The 15,349-nt window shown below is 40.9% G+C and overlaps 1 protein-coding gene across 7 annotated transcripts in view; it reads left to right on the forward strand.

Annotated features, from left to right (window-relative positions):
- Nucleotides 1-15,349, forward strand: part of TCF12 (transcription factor 12) — a 291,989-nt gene that overhangs the window by 217,778 nt on the left and 58,862 nt on the right. For 2 of the 7 annotated variants that reach the window (XM_068275510.1, XM_068275512.1), the window contains exon 1: nucleotides 8,876-9,064. The exons of 4 other annotated variants lie outside the window; for them this stretch is intronic. In XM_068275510.1, the coding sequence (XP_068131611.1) occupies nucleotides 8,996-9,064 (69 nt within the window). In that variant the 5' untranslated portion in view covers nucleotides 8,876-8,995. Of the gene's footprint in view, nucleotides 1-8,875; nucleotides 9,065-14,015; nucleotides 14,035-15,349 lie in introns of those variants that run through there. One more of the 7 variants, XM_068275511.1, reaches the window with a different exon arrangement.

A 15,349-nucleotide genomic window follows, 5' to 3' on the forward strand; every position in this document is an offset into this window, starting at 1 on the left:
GCTGGCCTTATTAATTGCATCTCCTCAGAAATATATTCAAGAAGTTTGTTGATTTTGGGCTTCAGATTCGTAGAAAACTGTCTGACATGCCAAAAACATACCCAGAATAGAAGAAATGATGGTTCTGTGCTTTTGTACTGCAACAGAGAGTACGAAACTATAAAGAACAATTCTATTGACTGGCTTTCACTAAAGTTAGATTGAAATTATCTATAACCGCTGAATATATGTGAACCCTACAAGCCTCTGGGATTTGAAAGAAGAGTTGTCACACCTGTTACATATGGACAGAGCCAAGTGTGGTTTACTGCCTTAAAACAGAAGGAATTTGCGATCATTCAGCTTAAAGTGAACATCTGTGGTTACCCAGAATGCACCGATACTGAATATGCAAATTATCTATCTATGCCCCAGAAGCCAAGCTTGCATCCAGAACCGCTGGTGTCTAGCAAGCCTATAGCTTTACGTTTCACAGAGCTATACCAACCCCACATGCAGACAGCCCGTTTCAGACTTTTGGTCCTCTTTAGTGGACAGAGTTGACACTGTTCTTCGTAATTAAAAAACTTTTCAAAAAACAGAGGGCTTTTACACAAAAATATGCCTGCAGAATTCTAATGTGTATTCAATGTAATGTCTATTCAAGACGTCAGCTGCGGGCCTTCATGTCCACCTTTCGACTTACCACATAGTATGCAACTGAACAATTAACAGGCTCTTTAGGCCCACTATAAATTACTTAACCCTGGTTTATACAACCTCAGCACCCTGGCACTGAAGGTATCACTACATCCTGAAAGTAATTTTTTTCATATCGGCACTCAACGAATGAAACTGTGATGGCTTCTTTTTTTTTTTTTTTTTTATTACTCTGTTCTATATAATTACACGTTAGAGGGGGAGAATAGAGTATTAGGGGAAGTAGCTTGTCAGACATGCCCATACCACCAAGTTTTTGGTTGTCCATTTACATGCTATCCAAGCTGGTGGCAAATATCTGAAAAAATGTTATTGTTATTTTATTAAAAAATGCTAATAAAAATATTTCTGAAATTGTATGCTGTTGCTTCAACAGATACTCCTTCATCAGCATTTAGAGGGAGGAGTGATTAGCCTTTGGTGGTCCCACCCTGATATTGGCCAGTGCATACCCAGGTTAAAGGGCAACTGAAGAGAGAGGTATATGGAGGCTGCCATGTTTATTTCCTTTTAAGCAATACCAGTTGCCTAGCTATCCTCCTGATCCTCTGCATCTAATACTTTCAGCCATAGATCCTGAACAAGCATGCAGCAGATCGGGTGTTTCTGACATTGTTAGATCTGACAGATTGGCTGCATGCTTGTTTCTGGTGTTATTCAGACACTTCTGCAGCCAAACAGAGCAGCATGGCAGCCTTAATTTACCTCTTTCTTCAGTTGTACTTTAAAGTGAACCGAGCACCTTTTTTAGCACTCAGAACATTTTTATAGCACATGAAAAATGCATGCCAACAATCTGTTTCATTATTAAAATAAACTTTCATTTTACCTTGTATTTTACATTAAAAGTAGTTTTATTAGCCTGTTTCAGCAGGCCTGCCGGACCGTCCCCAACCCCAGAGACTTCAGGAAGCTAATTGTTTTATTGAGCTAATTACCAAGATGTAAACAATACCTTTTCATTAACAAAGGGGTGAGTAATTAGGTCTGTTTCTTCATTGTGTGTGTCAAGATAGCATCTCTGACTTCTGTAAATAAGGAATGTGAGAAGGGGAGGGGGGAACATGGCAGCTTCTATGCCAGGAGAGATTCCAGTGAAAGAGAATGTGCTCAGTTCCCTTTAAGGTTGGTGGTAGTAATAGCCTTGTTAAAGCAGAGTTTTGCATTTCATAAACTCATGAAGGGGGCAAGATCTCTCCCTGCCTGTGTCCCAGGCCACAGCAAAGACACCGCAGAGGATACACACTATATCTCCACAGAATTTACAAATTAAAATCCCATTATAAGTCAAATTGCTGTTTATTATAGGTGTTGTTTGGAAATAAGATCTTTATTTCTGGTTAATGCTATAAGAAAATTGCTCATTGATTTCAAGCTGCACTGCTTTTAAAGGGCATGAATTTTATTTTGCTGACACTTTTTTTTCACAATAATCTTCCATCCCTGAACTGCTGCCTTGTGCACCACCCATCCAGGGCTGTGAGCGAGTTAATGCAGCCTTCCATCTGTAATTAGACATCAGCTCCCTGTGCGTCAGACCATGTAATCTGTTTGTGTTCAGAGAAACAGTTTGTTTAGCTGCACAGTGCAGGGTTGTGAATGGAAACAATTCAGGTTAGGGAGTGCAGGTCAGTTCAGTGCTACTTTACTGACGACACAGCGTCTGAAATTAAGTTTAAAAAGTCACCCTGGTTTCCAGCTTACTTAATGTGTCAGACTGGTGACTGGATTATCCCTAACCATGATGTACAGAGCTGGAGACATTGTGCCACTTAACTCAGTGCTTTTAAAATATTAGCTCAGTGTTAAGAGAATTGTTGAAAGGATGTGGACAAAAAGAACCCAGCTCTGGAAGAAGTGGCTTCTGTTTTTTGCACTCTCGAAACACTTTCTAATGTCTTGGAAATCTTCATATGAGAAAATAAGATGACATATTCCAATTGACACATTAGATGCTTTCAACTAAAATTCTTTATCTTGCACTAAACTTTTTATATCAGTATAAGGTTAAATAGTACAGACCTTCTCTATATATCCCTCATTTACAGCCTATATATAAAACAGCAGAAAATAAAGTACTGCACAGAGTACTCTACATTCTTCCTTGGCTTCCGCACTACAAATCACCAATTGCAGCAATTTTCAGAGCGTTTTTTGAGAAAATGGGATTTTTGCCTGAATTTTCTCTAACTGGAAATGCAGTGCAACTGCGAATTGCATTAATTCATAGGCACTGGGGTTTTCCTAATGGAACCACTTTCATAGGGTTCCACTGTTGCAGTGCTTTGTAGATCGCCAACATTCGACAAGCGCTGCTAGAGCACTTGTAGCCCATGACAGCCCATGTAAGCTCCCTAACATATTTTTTTTTTTAAATTGGTAGTAAACAAAAACATTTTCTTCAGGCTGTTAAAGCTAAAAGCTTAAATGATGGCGCACAGCCGCACTACCGTTATTTAGATGATTTCCCTGATCATTATCGGTCACTGCTCTTTCCCTTACCCAATTTTTCCTCCGTTCTATCCTTGTTTACTCCTGCATTGATGCGGGGGGCTAGCGTAGCACGGGAGGGGGGGTGAAGTCCTGGGTTTGGGCCTGTTTCCACTGCATGCAGATTGGATGCAGAATAGATGCAGAAAAACTGACTTCAATGAATGTCTATGAGCCTGTTTCCACTAAACGCGATTTTTCTGATGCAGATTTTCCCATAGGCATTCATTGGAGTCATTTTTTCTGCATCCAATCTGCATGTAGCAGAAACAGGCCCTTAGGCAGCGAGACTGGAGCATTTAGGTTTAGGCATAGGTAGGGGGAGGGTTCAGTGTGAGTAGGCAGGGAGTTTGTATACTTTACCTGCTCCGGGGCCATCGCATCTTCCCCACTTTCTACTTATGCTGCATACACACTTGAGATAAAAGTCTTTGGAAAAGGCAAGATCACAGACCAATTTTACCCCATTCCATATAGTATGAGAGCCATACTCTACACAGTCTATTCTATGGAGCTGAACTCCCCATCAGATAAAATCTTTGCAAGATGCTGCACACAAAGATGCCCGTACACATTCAAAAGATCATTATCTGCAAAAGATCTGTTCCTGCAAAATATCCATTCCTGCAAAATGCATTCATAGTCTATGAGATCTGCAGATCATCATACACACTTGGTTTAACAGAGAATCATCTGCAGATCTGGCAATCATCTGCAGATCTGAAAATCCACCCTGGTGAATCTGATCTGCAGATGATCTGCAGATGATTGTCTGTTAAACCAAGTGTGTATGATGATCTGCAGATCTCATAGACTATGAATGCATTTTGCAGGAATGGATATTTTGCAGGAACAGATCTTTTGCAGATAATGATCTTTTGAGTGTGTACGGGCATCTTTGTGTGCAGCATCTTGCAAAGATTTTATCTGATGGGGAGTGCAGCTCCATAGAATAGACTGCATAGAGTATGGTTCTCATACTACATGGAAGGGGGTAAAATTGGTCTGTGATCTTGCCTCTTCCAAAGACTTTTATCTCAAGTGTGTATGAAGCATAAGTTTGAATGAGGCTGGCAGGCAGCCAATTACCATGTGGCTTCTGTCCTCGCATAGTGCTTAGCTGGCTGCAAGACTCCTGCAAAGAAAACAGGAAGTGGAGAGCAGACGGGATCGCCAGGACCAGGTAATGTATCACAGATGACGGTAATCAAATAATATTACTGAGGTTATTTAACATTTTAGGACAATTCCAAAAGGTTAAATAAGTTTAGTAGCAAGATGTCATTATCGGCATCACCCAGCGCCATTTTTGAATGTACCCATTTTAAAGAGGAACTTCAGCCTAAACAAACATACTGTCATTAAGTTACATTCGTTATGTTAATTAAAATAGATAGGTAATATAATCTCTTACCCATCCTGTTTTAAAAGAACAGGCAAATGTTTGTGATTTCATGAGGGCAGCCATCTTTTTGGTTGAAAGGAGGTGACAGGGAGCATGAGACACAGTTCCAACTGTCCTGTGTCCTGATCACCCTTCCCAGTTGCTACTCAACGAAAACAACATCAAATCCTATCATGCTTTGCACAGCATCAGGGGAAAAAAGCCCGGGCAGTTTTCTTTGATGTGGCGGAGCTTAGCTAAAAATGCTGCTAAAAATTAGACTTTGGTATGAAAAACAAAGTTCTGATGCTGTGAAATTGGTAAAGAAACACCAAGCCTTTTCAGTGCTACTGAGTAGATTTTTAGTCTGGAGGTTCACTTTAACATGCATGAGTGAATATGGTATGTGTTAGAAAATGCACACTGCAAAGAGCATATGCAAACACTGTTTATAGTGAAACAAGTGCCGTATGCTTTAATCATTACCAATAAATTGTGATTTCTTTATTTTGTTTAAGGGCCCGTTTCCACTTTCACGAATTCGCATAGCCAGTGCAAGTGGATGGGACTGTTTCCACTTGTGCGTTTTCCTGCACGTTTTTCTGTGCAGAAAAAATCTGCAGGGTAGGGCCCTCAGAATTCGCCTGTGTGTGGAATGCAGGCGAATCGCACACAATGTATTTAATAGGGAAATCGCATGCGTTTTCCCCATGCGTTTTTTGCCGCGATTTCGCATAGGTACCCATGTTAATTCACACAGGCAGTGACATGGTTAAAATCGCATCACCCTTACCTATGCGAAATCGCATGCGAAATCGCGGCAAAAAACGCATGCGGAATCGCACCCGCATGCGATTTTCCTGCGGTGATTCGCCGGCGATTCCGCAACGCTATAGTGGAAACGGGCCCTAAAGGAGAACCCATGGCACACACTAAATAGAATTTAGTAGCAGCTGTAGGCTTTATATATGTCCAAGGATTTGGGTTGATAGTATGTCAATCTGTGTATGTGCAGTTGGTGGTCTTAGTTTTTGTTTTGTTTTTTCTTGAAAGGAAATTTGTTTCTTCTTTAAAGTAAATATTTAGTTACCCAACTTCCATTTGTTAAACATTCAGAGCCACATTGAGAAATGTCAAACATTTGTGTATGATCATTTACTTTTTCATATACAACTTCCATAGGGATGCAGGTTGTGGATTCACACAACAAAAACTTCTTTCCTCTTTTTTGCTTTCTGTGCCATAGATAGGAAATGTTACTGCAGGTGAGTATAGTCTCTCTCAGCTCTCCACTGGATAGTGACATTGGCTATGTGAATGTTCCACTTGAGAAATATATTTTGCATGATCCCTAGTAGTTGTGCCATTTTGTTGGAAAAGTTGGTCTGATAATGATCGTTTATGGGTGGAAACTCACTAACTTTGTTAAAAGGCATTATGTGGGAAGAGGCAGGAAGTGGGCGCCATTTAAAAAAACTGATAGTTACCTGAGCAAAATGTGCCTGGGCAGCTTCTGGAGTGTACCGTGCAAACATTGATGATCATAGTTAATGAGTTGGTGTCGTGTCCAGTAGTGACTCCTCATCCATTCTGTGCTGCACAGCATCACAAATACAAGGATCAATGTAATCTCCAAAACGGGACCTGGGACTTAGCGGCAGTACGAGCGGGGATGCTGGCCAGAGCGGAGGGGTCCACAGCTGCTCATCGCTGGAGCCTGGGAGGTGAGTAAAGGCTGCCTGTGATACGGTGTACACCTGGCCACACTGGGGAGACCATACCCAGCTTAGCTCTGCCAGGGATCCGGCTGCCTGAACCACCTCCCACCCAAACGTGCCCCTCCCACCATACAAAATCGCCTGGTCCTTAAAGGGGGGTTAGGCAGCTGGTCCCGAAAGGGTAAAAAGAGTGTGGCTGTTAGAAACAGTTTGTTTGTAAGGAGGTGCCAAAGCAGAAATGACATTTTATAGCAAAAAGACATTTTTTTAAGATTTTGCTCGTTCGCCGGCGGGTCGGGAGTGCGTCGATAGCGGCGTTCGAATGCCCGACGACCGACGCTAGCTGCAACACATTGCCTGCTCCGCCGGCGCATGTCCCCGCTCTCTCCGTGGTCACTTCTCCGTGCTCTCCTCCTCCAGCTTCAGTAAACTTCCTGTCCCGACAGGAAGTTTAAACAGTAGAGCGCCCTCTACTGTTTAAACTTCCCTGGCAGGAAGTTCAGTAAAGCTAGAGGAGCTGAGCGCGGAGGAGAAGACAGCGGAGACCGGGGGACACGCGCCGGCCAGAACAGGTAATGTATGCGGGGGGGGGGGGGGGGCGGCGGCAGCTTCACAGATTGTGATCGGTTTTATGCTGAAATTGATTCACAATCTGTTTGCAGTAAAGGCAGCCATACGATCCCTCTGTGATCAGATTCGATCAGAGAGGGATCTATCTGTTGGTCGGATCTGATGGCAAATCAACCAGTGTATAGATACCTTAAGACTGTGATAGAGACATTAGATTGTAAGAGTAGTGTCCCCTAGCATACGACAGCAAGGGGGTTGCTGAGCTGGGCTCCTACACCAGGTATGACACCTGGTTTGCCGGTGCACAATCCCTCTGTGAGTCACCACTTCACAATGTAAATATATACTATATTGAATGAAGGAGGCACTCAAATGGCGTATAAACTTGCGTTTATCAAATAGTAGCAAAACACGACATGTTTCGGGGAAATCCCCTTCCTCAGGTGTACACCTGAGGAAGGGGATTAATCCCCTTCCTCAGGTGTACACCTGAGGAAGGGGATTTCCCCGAAACATGTCGTGTTTTGCTACTATTTGATAAACGCAAGTTTATACGCCATTTGAGTGCCTCCTTCATTCAATATAGTGTCCCCTAGCAGCGTTTTTCATTTTCTGTTTACTTATTCTGGTAAAGAACATGTACTTATACTGTTGGATGTTTTCATACCATCTGTGAGTGTGAACTGCATATATTTTGTTTCTGTGGAAAAAATGAAAATGAGATGGGACTTTTCAGGGGAACAATCATTTAAAAGGGAGTCGTAACATAGGAATTTTATACACATACAGCCCCTTCAAAGTGTAAAACATTCATTCATAAATAAAAGTTGAAAATAGGACTCTGCGTTTTCATAGTCTTCATAATTCAAAAATGCAAACAGTCTCCCAATATAATGTTAATTTCATGCACATAACATTGATCTCACCTCAAAGTTTTCCTAAGGCCCAAATGGCCACTACACCACCCAAAGGATTACAATGATAAAAAGTTCCATGTGTAAAGAACCAAAGCAATCCAGTGAAACGAGGTACACAAATCCTGCTACTGTCAATAGCAAAGACAGATTATGCTCTTTAATGGGGGGGGGGGGGGGGGAGAAACGCCACAGACTGTGTGTGTGTCTCATTTGTTTTGTATCTGTGTTGCTATATGTTACAATTGCACTGTGCACGAACTATGTATACAGTATATTTATCGTCCCTATTTTTGTCTGTATTTTACTCTGTACAGAGTCATGGAAGATGATCGTGTTTTATGAAATATAAAGAAAAAAACTTTTATTCATCATTGTAATCAATGGATAAAAAAATGTTGTGACTTTGCACTATGTTTAGATTGCTTTCTTTATTTATATTTCCTCCTACTGAGGTTTGTTTTTTTTACCGCTGAGTTTGAACTAAAATGTGACTTTAATTTATTGTAATGAGAAATTGCATGCATGCAGGAATATTTATTTTACACGTTATGTAGATTTTTGTGTGTGTATATTACATGCGCAGGGTTGGATTGTCAGCAGCTCTTTATTGCAGCGCGTCTTTGTAGTGCTTTTAAATGTTTGTATGATGCTGCAGCTATTAGCATCACTCCTGGTAAATCAGATTGTAGCTTCCCAGATTCAGTATTTAGCTGTTAAAGGCTCATGGCTCAGTCAGACCTGACCAGATGGTAGTGTGGCTGTTCTATAACCTGCAACATTTCAGCTGCCACAAGTGCTAGAATTTAATTAAATAAGAAAGATTAACAAGTCCGTGATTTACCCATCTCTGTCCCCACACATTAGTATTAGTGCAGGAACTATAGACTGCTGCCTCCCTTTTTCTTTTTTCTTTTACAATAAAAAAAACTTTGATGTCGTAAAAGTGTATTCATTCAGCTAAAAGCTCTCCTGGAGGCATTACCACTACACAAGTGAGGGTGTGATCAAGGTTGAAAGAGATTACTGTATGTTGGTCCCCTCCTCCTTTCTGTGTGTGGGATGGTTCAGCTCTGTTTTGCATAAGTTTCCTCTGAGTAAATCCATGTGTGGACTGTGTGAGCATAGTACTGGTGGAATTACTGTTTGATCGGGTGGATGTATTCCTGGGATTGAAAGAGTGCACTTTGGCTGCTGTCTAGAACATCTTTTACAGCGACATGTATTGTGCGTACCCGGTGCCAGGAGTTGGCAGTAATTCTTTGATGTACTACTACAATGGAAAAACGGTAAGATAAGTTTCTTCACATTTTATGCTTCTCCCTGAGAGAAGAACTGAACAACAGAGTTGAGTGTAATAGCCCTGCTTTGTTTCAGGCATAGTACAGCTTGCAAGATACACCCATAAAACGAACTTAGCAGTAAAGTTTAATGTTGTAGCTTTTCTTTTTTTGTGCGTTGTGCTTGGCTGTAGATTTGATAGTGTTAATATATTACAGAATTATAGTATTTATGTACGTTACGCCTCTTTTTTCTAGTGTAATGACTCTTCTGCTTTCTTGTAAAGATAAAAAGGTATATTTGTAAGAAATGATTAAATACGAGGGCTTTTGATGCTGAAAAGAATAGTAACTGAATTTCTGGGAATGATTAAGGAAACAGCTCCTTCTAGCCAGCACGATTCCTGTTTCCTGTTTAGACTTTGAGGTTCACCGGCGGGGTTGTAATGTTGTTCCATCTGCTTCTAATCAAATCACTATTTATACCATGCAGGCAGCATCCACCACTGCTGCTGTCTTGAATGCACAGATTTTTGCTTTTCTCTTAGTGTAATCATTGTGCCTCTGCTGATCTGCATAACTGGACATTTGTCTTTTATTTCTCATTTAACTTTTCCTGTTAATTGTAAGTGTAGCACGGTACAGGGAGAGGATTGCAGAATGTGCTTGGCAAACTAGTGACTCACTACAAGTCTCTCGTGTAGAATCAGTGGATGTTTTTATTTAACATTATTATGCCAACTTCATGTAAATAACTACAACTTTTGAATTTCTTGTAATTAAAAATGCATTTGCCACATGAAGAAAAATACATGTTTGTGGATGTACAATTGAATTAGTTGTGGCGATACTGTACGCCAAATGTGACTAATTGAGAAGTTTAAAACATGCTCTTTCCTTTGTTCTGTGTCTAGGAGTAAAGAAAGAGGGGTGAGAGAGGGGTAAAGGCTTTGATCTCATTAAGTATTTCCAGGCTTCTAAAAGGGCTCTGGTACCATCCAGATTCCTGGCCTGGAAATTTGTAGCATGTGTCTGTCGTAGTTCAAGAGAGGCTTTCATGAGCCTGCACAGTGTGTAAACAAGTACAGTATTCCGCTATCTGTTTACTCAGTATGCAGCTTATGTCCGCTGTTTACTAAAGTCAAAGGAATGTAAAAAGCTTTGGTCCATATTAGTTTTTTGTTTTGGTTTTGTTGTTAATAATCCCAGCATGGTACAGGTGATAAAAGCTGTCATTGGTACCTTTCTAAAGTGTGTCAGGAAGTAAATGGAATGTGAGTCTTGAAGTAGACAGTCTGTTTTACTCGTCAACGCTATGCTTGGTCTGAGGTTTTTTTCCGCTTTTTAATTCCAAATATGAGGTTGTGAATGTGTATAGGCATTGACAAAAAAATGAGTTCATCCCCCTACAAGTACACCTCTCTTTCGGATTATAACTTTTTATGAGAGGTATGTGGGCAGAAACAGGCCAAAGATACACAATATATGCTTGGCTGTAACTAGGGGATGCAAGTGCATTCATGGCTGTGCTTTTTTCCTTTCAAGACCATCCCCACCCCCTCTTTATTTACAGTATAAAACTGAACTGCTGCATTTCCCCAGCTATACCATTAAAGCTCCCAGGGTGTTCCTTTCATACTGTCTAAAGTGAATAAACATGACATGGACCCTGCTAGTGGATGTTTGTACTGTGAATACTTGTGTGATAATCTGAGCACTCAGTTGTCTTTTGGCCCTGCAGTCATTGCTGAATGGTCATTTCCTGAGGACAGCAGCTACCACAACTTTGCCTATTTATTCTGCAGACTCCAGAGCCCAAGGCTGTAAAAAGAGTATTGCTTAACAGCAATGTGTCCGCTAGTCTGTTTTTAGTATTATTGATCAGATAATTGGGCTATTGATTCATTAACACTTACATTTACATACTTATATACTTATATGCCCTTAGGATCATATTATATTTTTTATGTTACTAAGAGTATTAGATTTAATGTATTGGATTTAACTTTAAATTTTAGTGTATTATAGATCTAAACTCCAGGACTCTAATTAGTAATATAAAGCTAAGCTTTACAAAAAAAGTAAAATTGGACCCATCAAATTGAAATCACTGTGAGACGTAATAATTAATAACTCCTACTGGTTATATTCTCCTATCTCACACATAACCCTTGCAGTACTGTATATGGTAGAAGTCTTTATTGCTGCTTATTCTTCTACAGTATCCATCCCTAACAAGCCATTTTTGAAATGTGTAGTGCTATAAATACAGGCAGTAACAGGGGTACTCATTGAAATTTTTAATTTGCAGTCATGAGCTGAAGTTTTTGTAACCCTGCTGTTGGCAAGTGGGACTGCAAGTGTGAGATTGAGATTGCCAAATATGCGTGGAATATGATTTTTCCCATTTCACTTTCAGCAGTTCTCATCTGATAATAGATTTTGCCTTCCTGCTAGAACAGAAAGCAGAAAGTTTTTAAAGTTCAATCCTGCCACACCCCCTTAGGTTCTGCCTGTCTTGTGGGGATCATAATCATTTTTTGATCTGAGGGCCTGAGCCCACTGATGCAGTTGTGTCTGCTTTTCAGTTGCACGTCAATGTTACAGATGCTGAAAAGCGGACAGAGGCGGACACAGCTGCATTATGCTTGGCATACATGGTAAGTTTCTTTTTATCAATCGAGCCGCTGATGGCTTGATTGATAATATCCAACGTGTCCGATCACCGCGGCAGATAGATTCTGTGCTTGATCCCTGCGGGCGGACAATAGAAAAAAAGGAGCGGCTGATGAGAAGCGCCGCGGGGACGAGCGGGAATCGATCAGCGCGGACGAGCGGTGACGCGCCGGCATTAAGCCAGCGGCTCGATTCCGGCGCAAAAACTTACCATGTATGCCCAGCATTAGTGGGCTCAGGCCCTTATAGTTTAACTAGTGACTTGACCTTAGCCCATTTAAAAACGGGCTAGTTCTGTCTTTACTTTGCCGCCCGCTGCACGCACACACGCCGGCCCCTTCGGGCCCCGTCCTCCCCTGGCTCTCGGCAGTGTCTCTGCATCTGTCCCTGCACATGCGCAGTGCTACAAAGCACTGACACACGGACGGACGCAGCGACACTTGCCTTTTATTAGGTAGGATACCCAACTAGTAGGCCTGGAATATTATACCAGGGAATCACATATAAAACTGTATGCTGAAAAACTGATGAATTTTAACCAATCAATTGTTCCATAGCCGTGCATTGTGAAAAAGCTTTGTTAAAACATGTATAATGTGAATTGAGCCACAGGGAAACATGGACATTACCTTCACCTGGACTGCATATCAGTTGTCTGTTCAGTTATAACTGGCAGAATCTGATTTGGTGTGAAAATCTCATTGTCCCAGAAGGGAAATTCATTTGAGCTGCATGCTTCTTATTCGGGCTGTATTACATAAGTACTTGTGGATTTTATTGAAGATCTCAGGTGAAGAATGCAATGTCAAGGTAGCACATTCATACTGCCAGTCCCCCATGCAGCAAGTTTCCGATTTCTTCCAAAATCAAACATGGAAGATTTTGTTCAAAATAGTACAGCTTTTGTCTACTTCATTTATGAAATACATTCTTCTCAGACAATAGTTAAAGTCTTGGTGGTACATGTAAAAGTATGCTAAACAAGCTGCGAAAGGAACTGATTGGAACCCACAGTATGCATGTAAATCTATGTCCTGAATACATGGATAACTGTATGAAGTTTCATTTGGTCTGGGCATTCAATTAGAATATTCTTTTTCTACTGATACCTTTTACTACTCTTTTCACTTTCAGTACTTGGCCGCCATAATTGTTTTTGATATCCCTTGACCTTTTTTAGTCAGACGTCTGACTGGGAATTAGTTACTACTTCAAATCTACAAATGCTTGCTTGTCAGGTGTAGAAACAGATTGACCAAATGAATGGATTCTGCCTGCAACAGCTTGCACATATTTGTTGACACAGCGAGTAAAACAAGCCTGTTGAAACTTGTGCCACAATACAGAGCTATTCCAACAGCAGGACAGGTTGTTTTTAGTGACCTTTATCAAAGCATATTAGAGGCAAAGGAGAAAAAGTGTTTAAAATGAGTCACAGTAAAACTGAAAACTTGAATAAAAAGTGCTTAGGCATGTTTATTAGATTTAAATAGATCATGAATAATGCTCAATTACCTATTTTGACTGATGGAACATTGCTGCTGTATAACCGTTACAAGAAAGTATTATCACAGTCTGGAAATTGTATAATGTACCAAACTTTGTGACTGCTCAGTAATATACAGCGTTAAAGGCAACTCGGCACTAAAATCATAATGGAGGTTTATAAATAGTGTGGGCCATTAATGGGGATAGGGGCTTACGTGCCTTTGGCTGCTCCATTGCCCCCCATCTGTATGTTCTTTACAATCCTCTTCCGCCAGACCCATAGGTGCAACAGTTTGATGCCTCTGTGGCAGTGTCAACGTTTCTGACCTCTGCAATGCATGCTGGGAGATGTTGTTCTTCAGTGTGAGTACATCTCCTGACCGGAAGATACATGCCTTGGCTAATGGAGTTGATTGCAATAGCAATCTTTCAAGACAGCTCAGTATTTTCATCTGATAAGTAATTTTCCAGTAAAAGCTGAGATAACAAACACTGTTTCCATATGGTAGGTAACACACATTTGTGTGTATATATAGTTAGCTACATGCTACACAAAAGATGACCAAACCTCTTTAGATTCCTTTTTAAATTCCAAGTAAACCCACCCATAATGGAATTGTTCAAGGGGTAAGTAGCCTGTTAGTATTTAGCAGTATAGCAGTGAGATACCATTTGTTTATTTAATGAATACATGTTATTTCTCAATCTTCTGAAGTGAATATGTTGGTTTACCAAACGGAGGTCGGGAGTTAGTTCAGTTGACGGCAGGTAAAGGAGTCGGTCATTAGCAGTTTGTCTGGGTGCTTTCCATGCAGGTTTGAAGAAAGCTGCTTTTTGCCTATTTCAAGTTCTAGCCATGAAGTGTAAAATACAGTGTTTTGATTTGTTTCATGAAGATGCTTTTTGACATGTTCAGCTTATGCAAGATTGACCAAAAGAGAAAGATAGTTACTGAATTTTAAAACAAACCTTAAAATGGGTATCTTCACCCTACAGGCTTGCATTGAGTAGTGGATACATTACCTTTAGGGCTGGTTCACACTTATTATGCAGATTTTGCCTTGCCATTTTTTCAGCAGTTGATCTTTGTGATCCCGTTTGGGGAGGAAATGTGCATCGCAATTGCTCTAAAAATGCTACATGCAGCACGCTTGCATGCGCAGCAGTGAGAATAGCCCATAGGGGTACAATGTACACATTGCTTAGCTGATCGCCAGTGATCAGCAAAGTGCTGAAACACTACAGAAAAGCGTTCCCATTTGAATGGGGCCTAAGTCTGATGCTCAGTATACACCTCCAGCTAAGAGACTTATTTGATATCGGGAGCACTGGCTCAGGGGTTGGGGCTTAGCATGTCCTGATCCCTTTGGGTGTGAGCAATACCCAGTTTGGCAAACATAACGCAGAATTCCAGGCAAACCTTAGTCCCCATTGTCTGCATTATAAAGGCAACATTCATATCCTCAGGATCCCTGCAATTTAGTAAAACTGATTGCAAAAATGAGTGCTGAATGAACGTTGTTTTTTTGCTGTATCAAGTCAGGTCTCAGTCAGCCTCTTGTGTAGTTGGCTAGCTGTGCACCCTCAGATGCACTACATTGGGAGCTTCTCTATATGAAACTGTGGTGGAAAGTTATTTTAATTAAAAATACAGTCTAATCATTGGCTTGTTATACTCTCATATTTTTGGGACTTGTGTAATTATACGCGCAGTTATGTGCATCAATGCGGAAGGCCTCAATCACTGAACAACTCCGACTCCCTATCCAGGCTTAAGAGTGCCCCCTTCAGTCAGAAAATCCTTTGCTCCCACTATTGTAGTTCCTACTGCAAAGTACCACTTGCTTGTCATTCCCTCCTCTCAATAGAACAGAACCAGCTGCTCTGCCAGAAGCACAGTAGAGTGTGTGCACTGTGATCATTCCTAAACTGTCACTCTCAGGGCCTTTTTTCCACTGCACAGCTGAATCGCAAATCGCTAGAGATTTTTAGATCACTAGGGTTGCTACCTTATCATAGAAATTATGAGAAGTATTTTCCTCCATAGTGATTCGATTTGCTAATTGCAATTGCTTTCTGCAGTGATTTTAAGAGGGATAACAACAAATAACATTTGTAAAGCACTTTTCT

The sequence above is a fragment of the Hyperolius riggenbachi genome, chromosome 3 (genome assembly GCF_040937935.1).
Source record: "Hyperolius riggenbachi isolate aHypRig1 chromosome 3, aHypRig1.pri, whole genome shotgun sequence".
Classification (NCBI taxonomy): Eukaryota; Metazoa; Chordata; class Amphibia; order Anura; family Hyperoliidae; genus Hyperolius; species Hyperolius riggenbachi.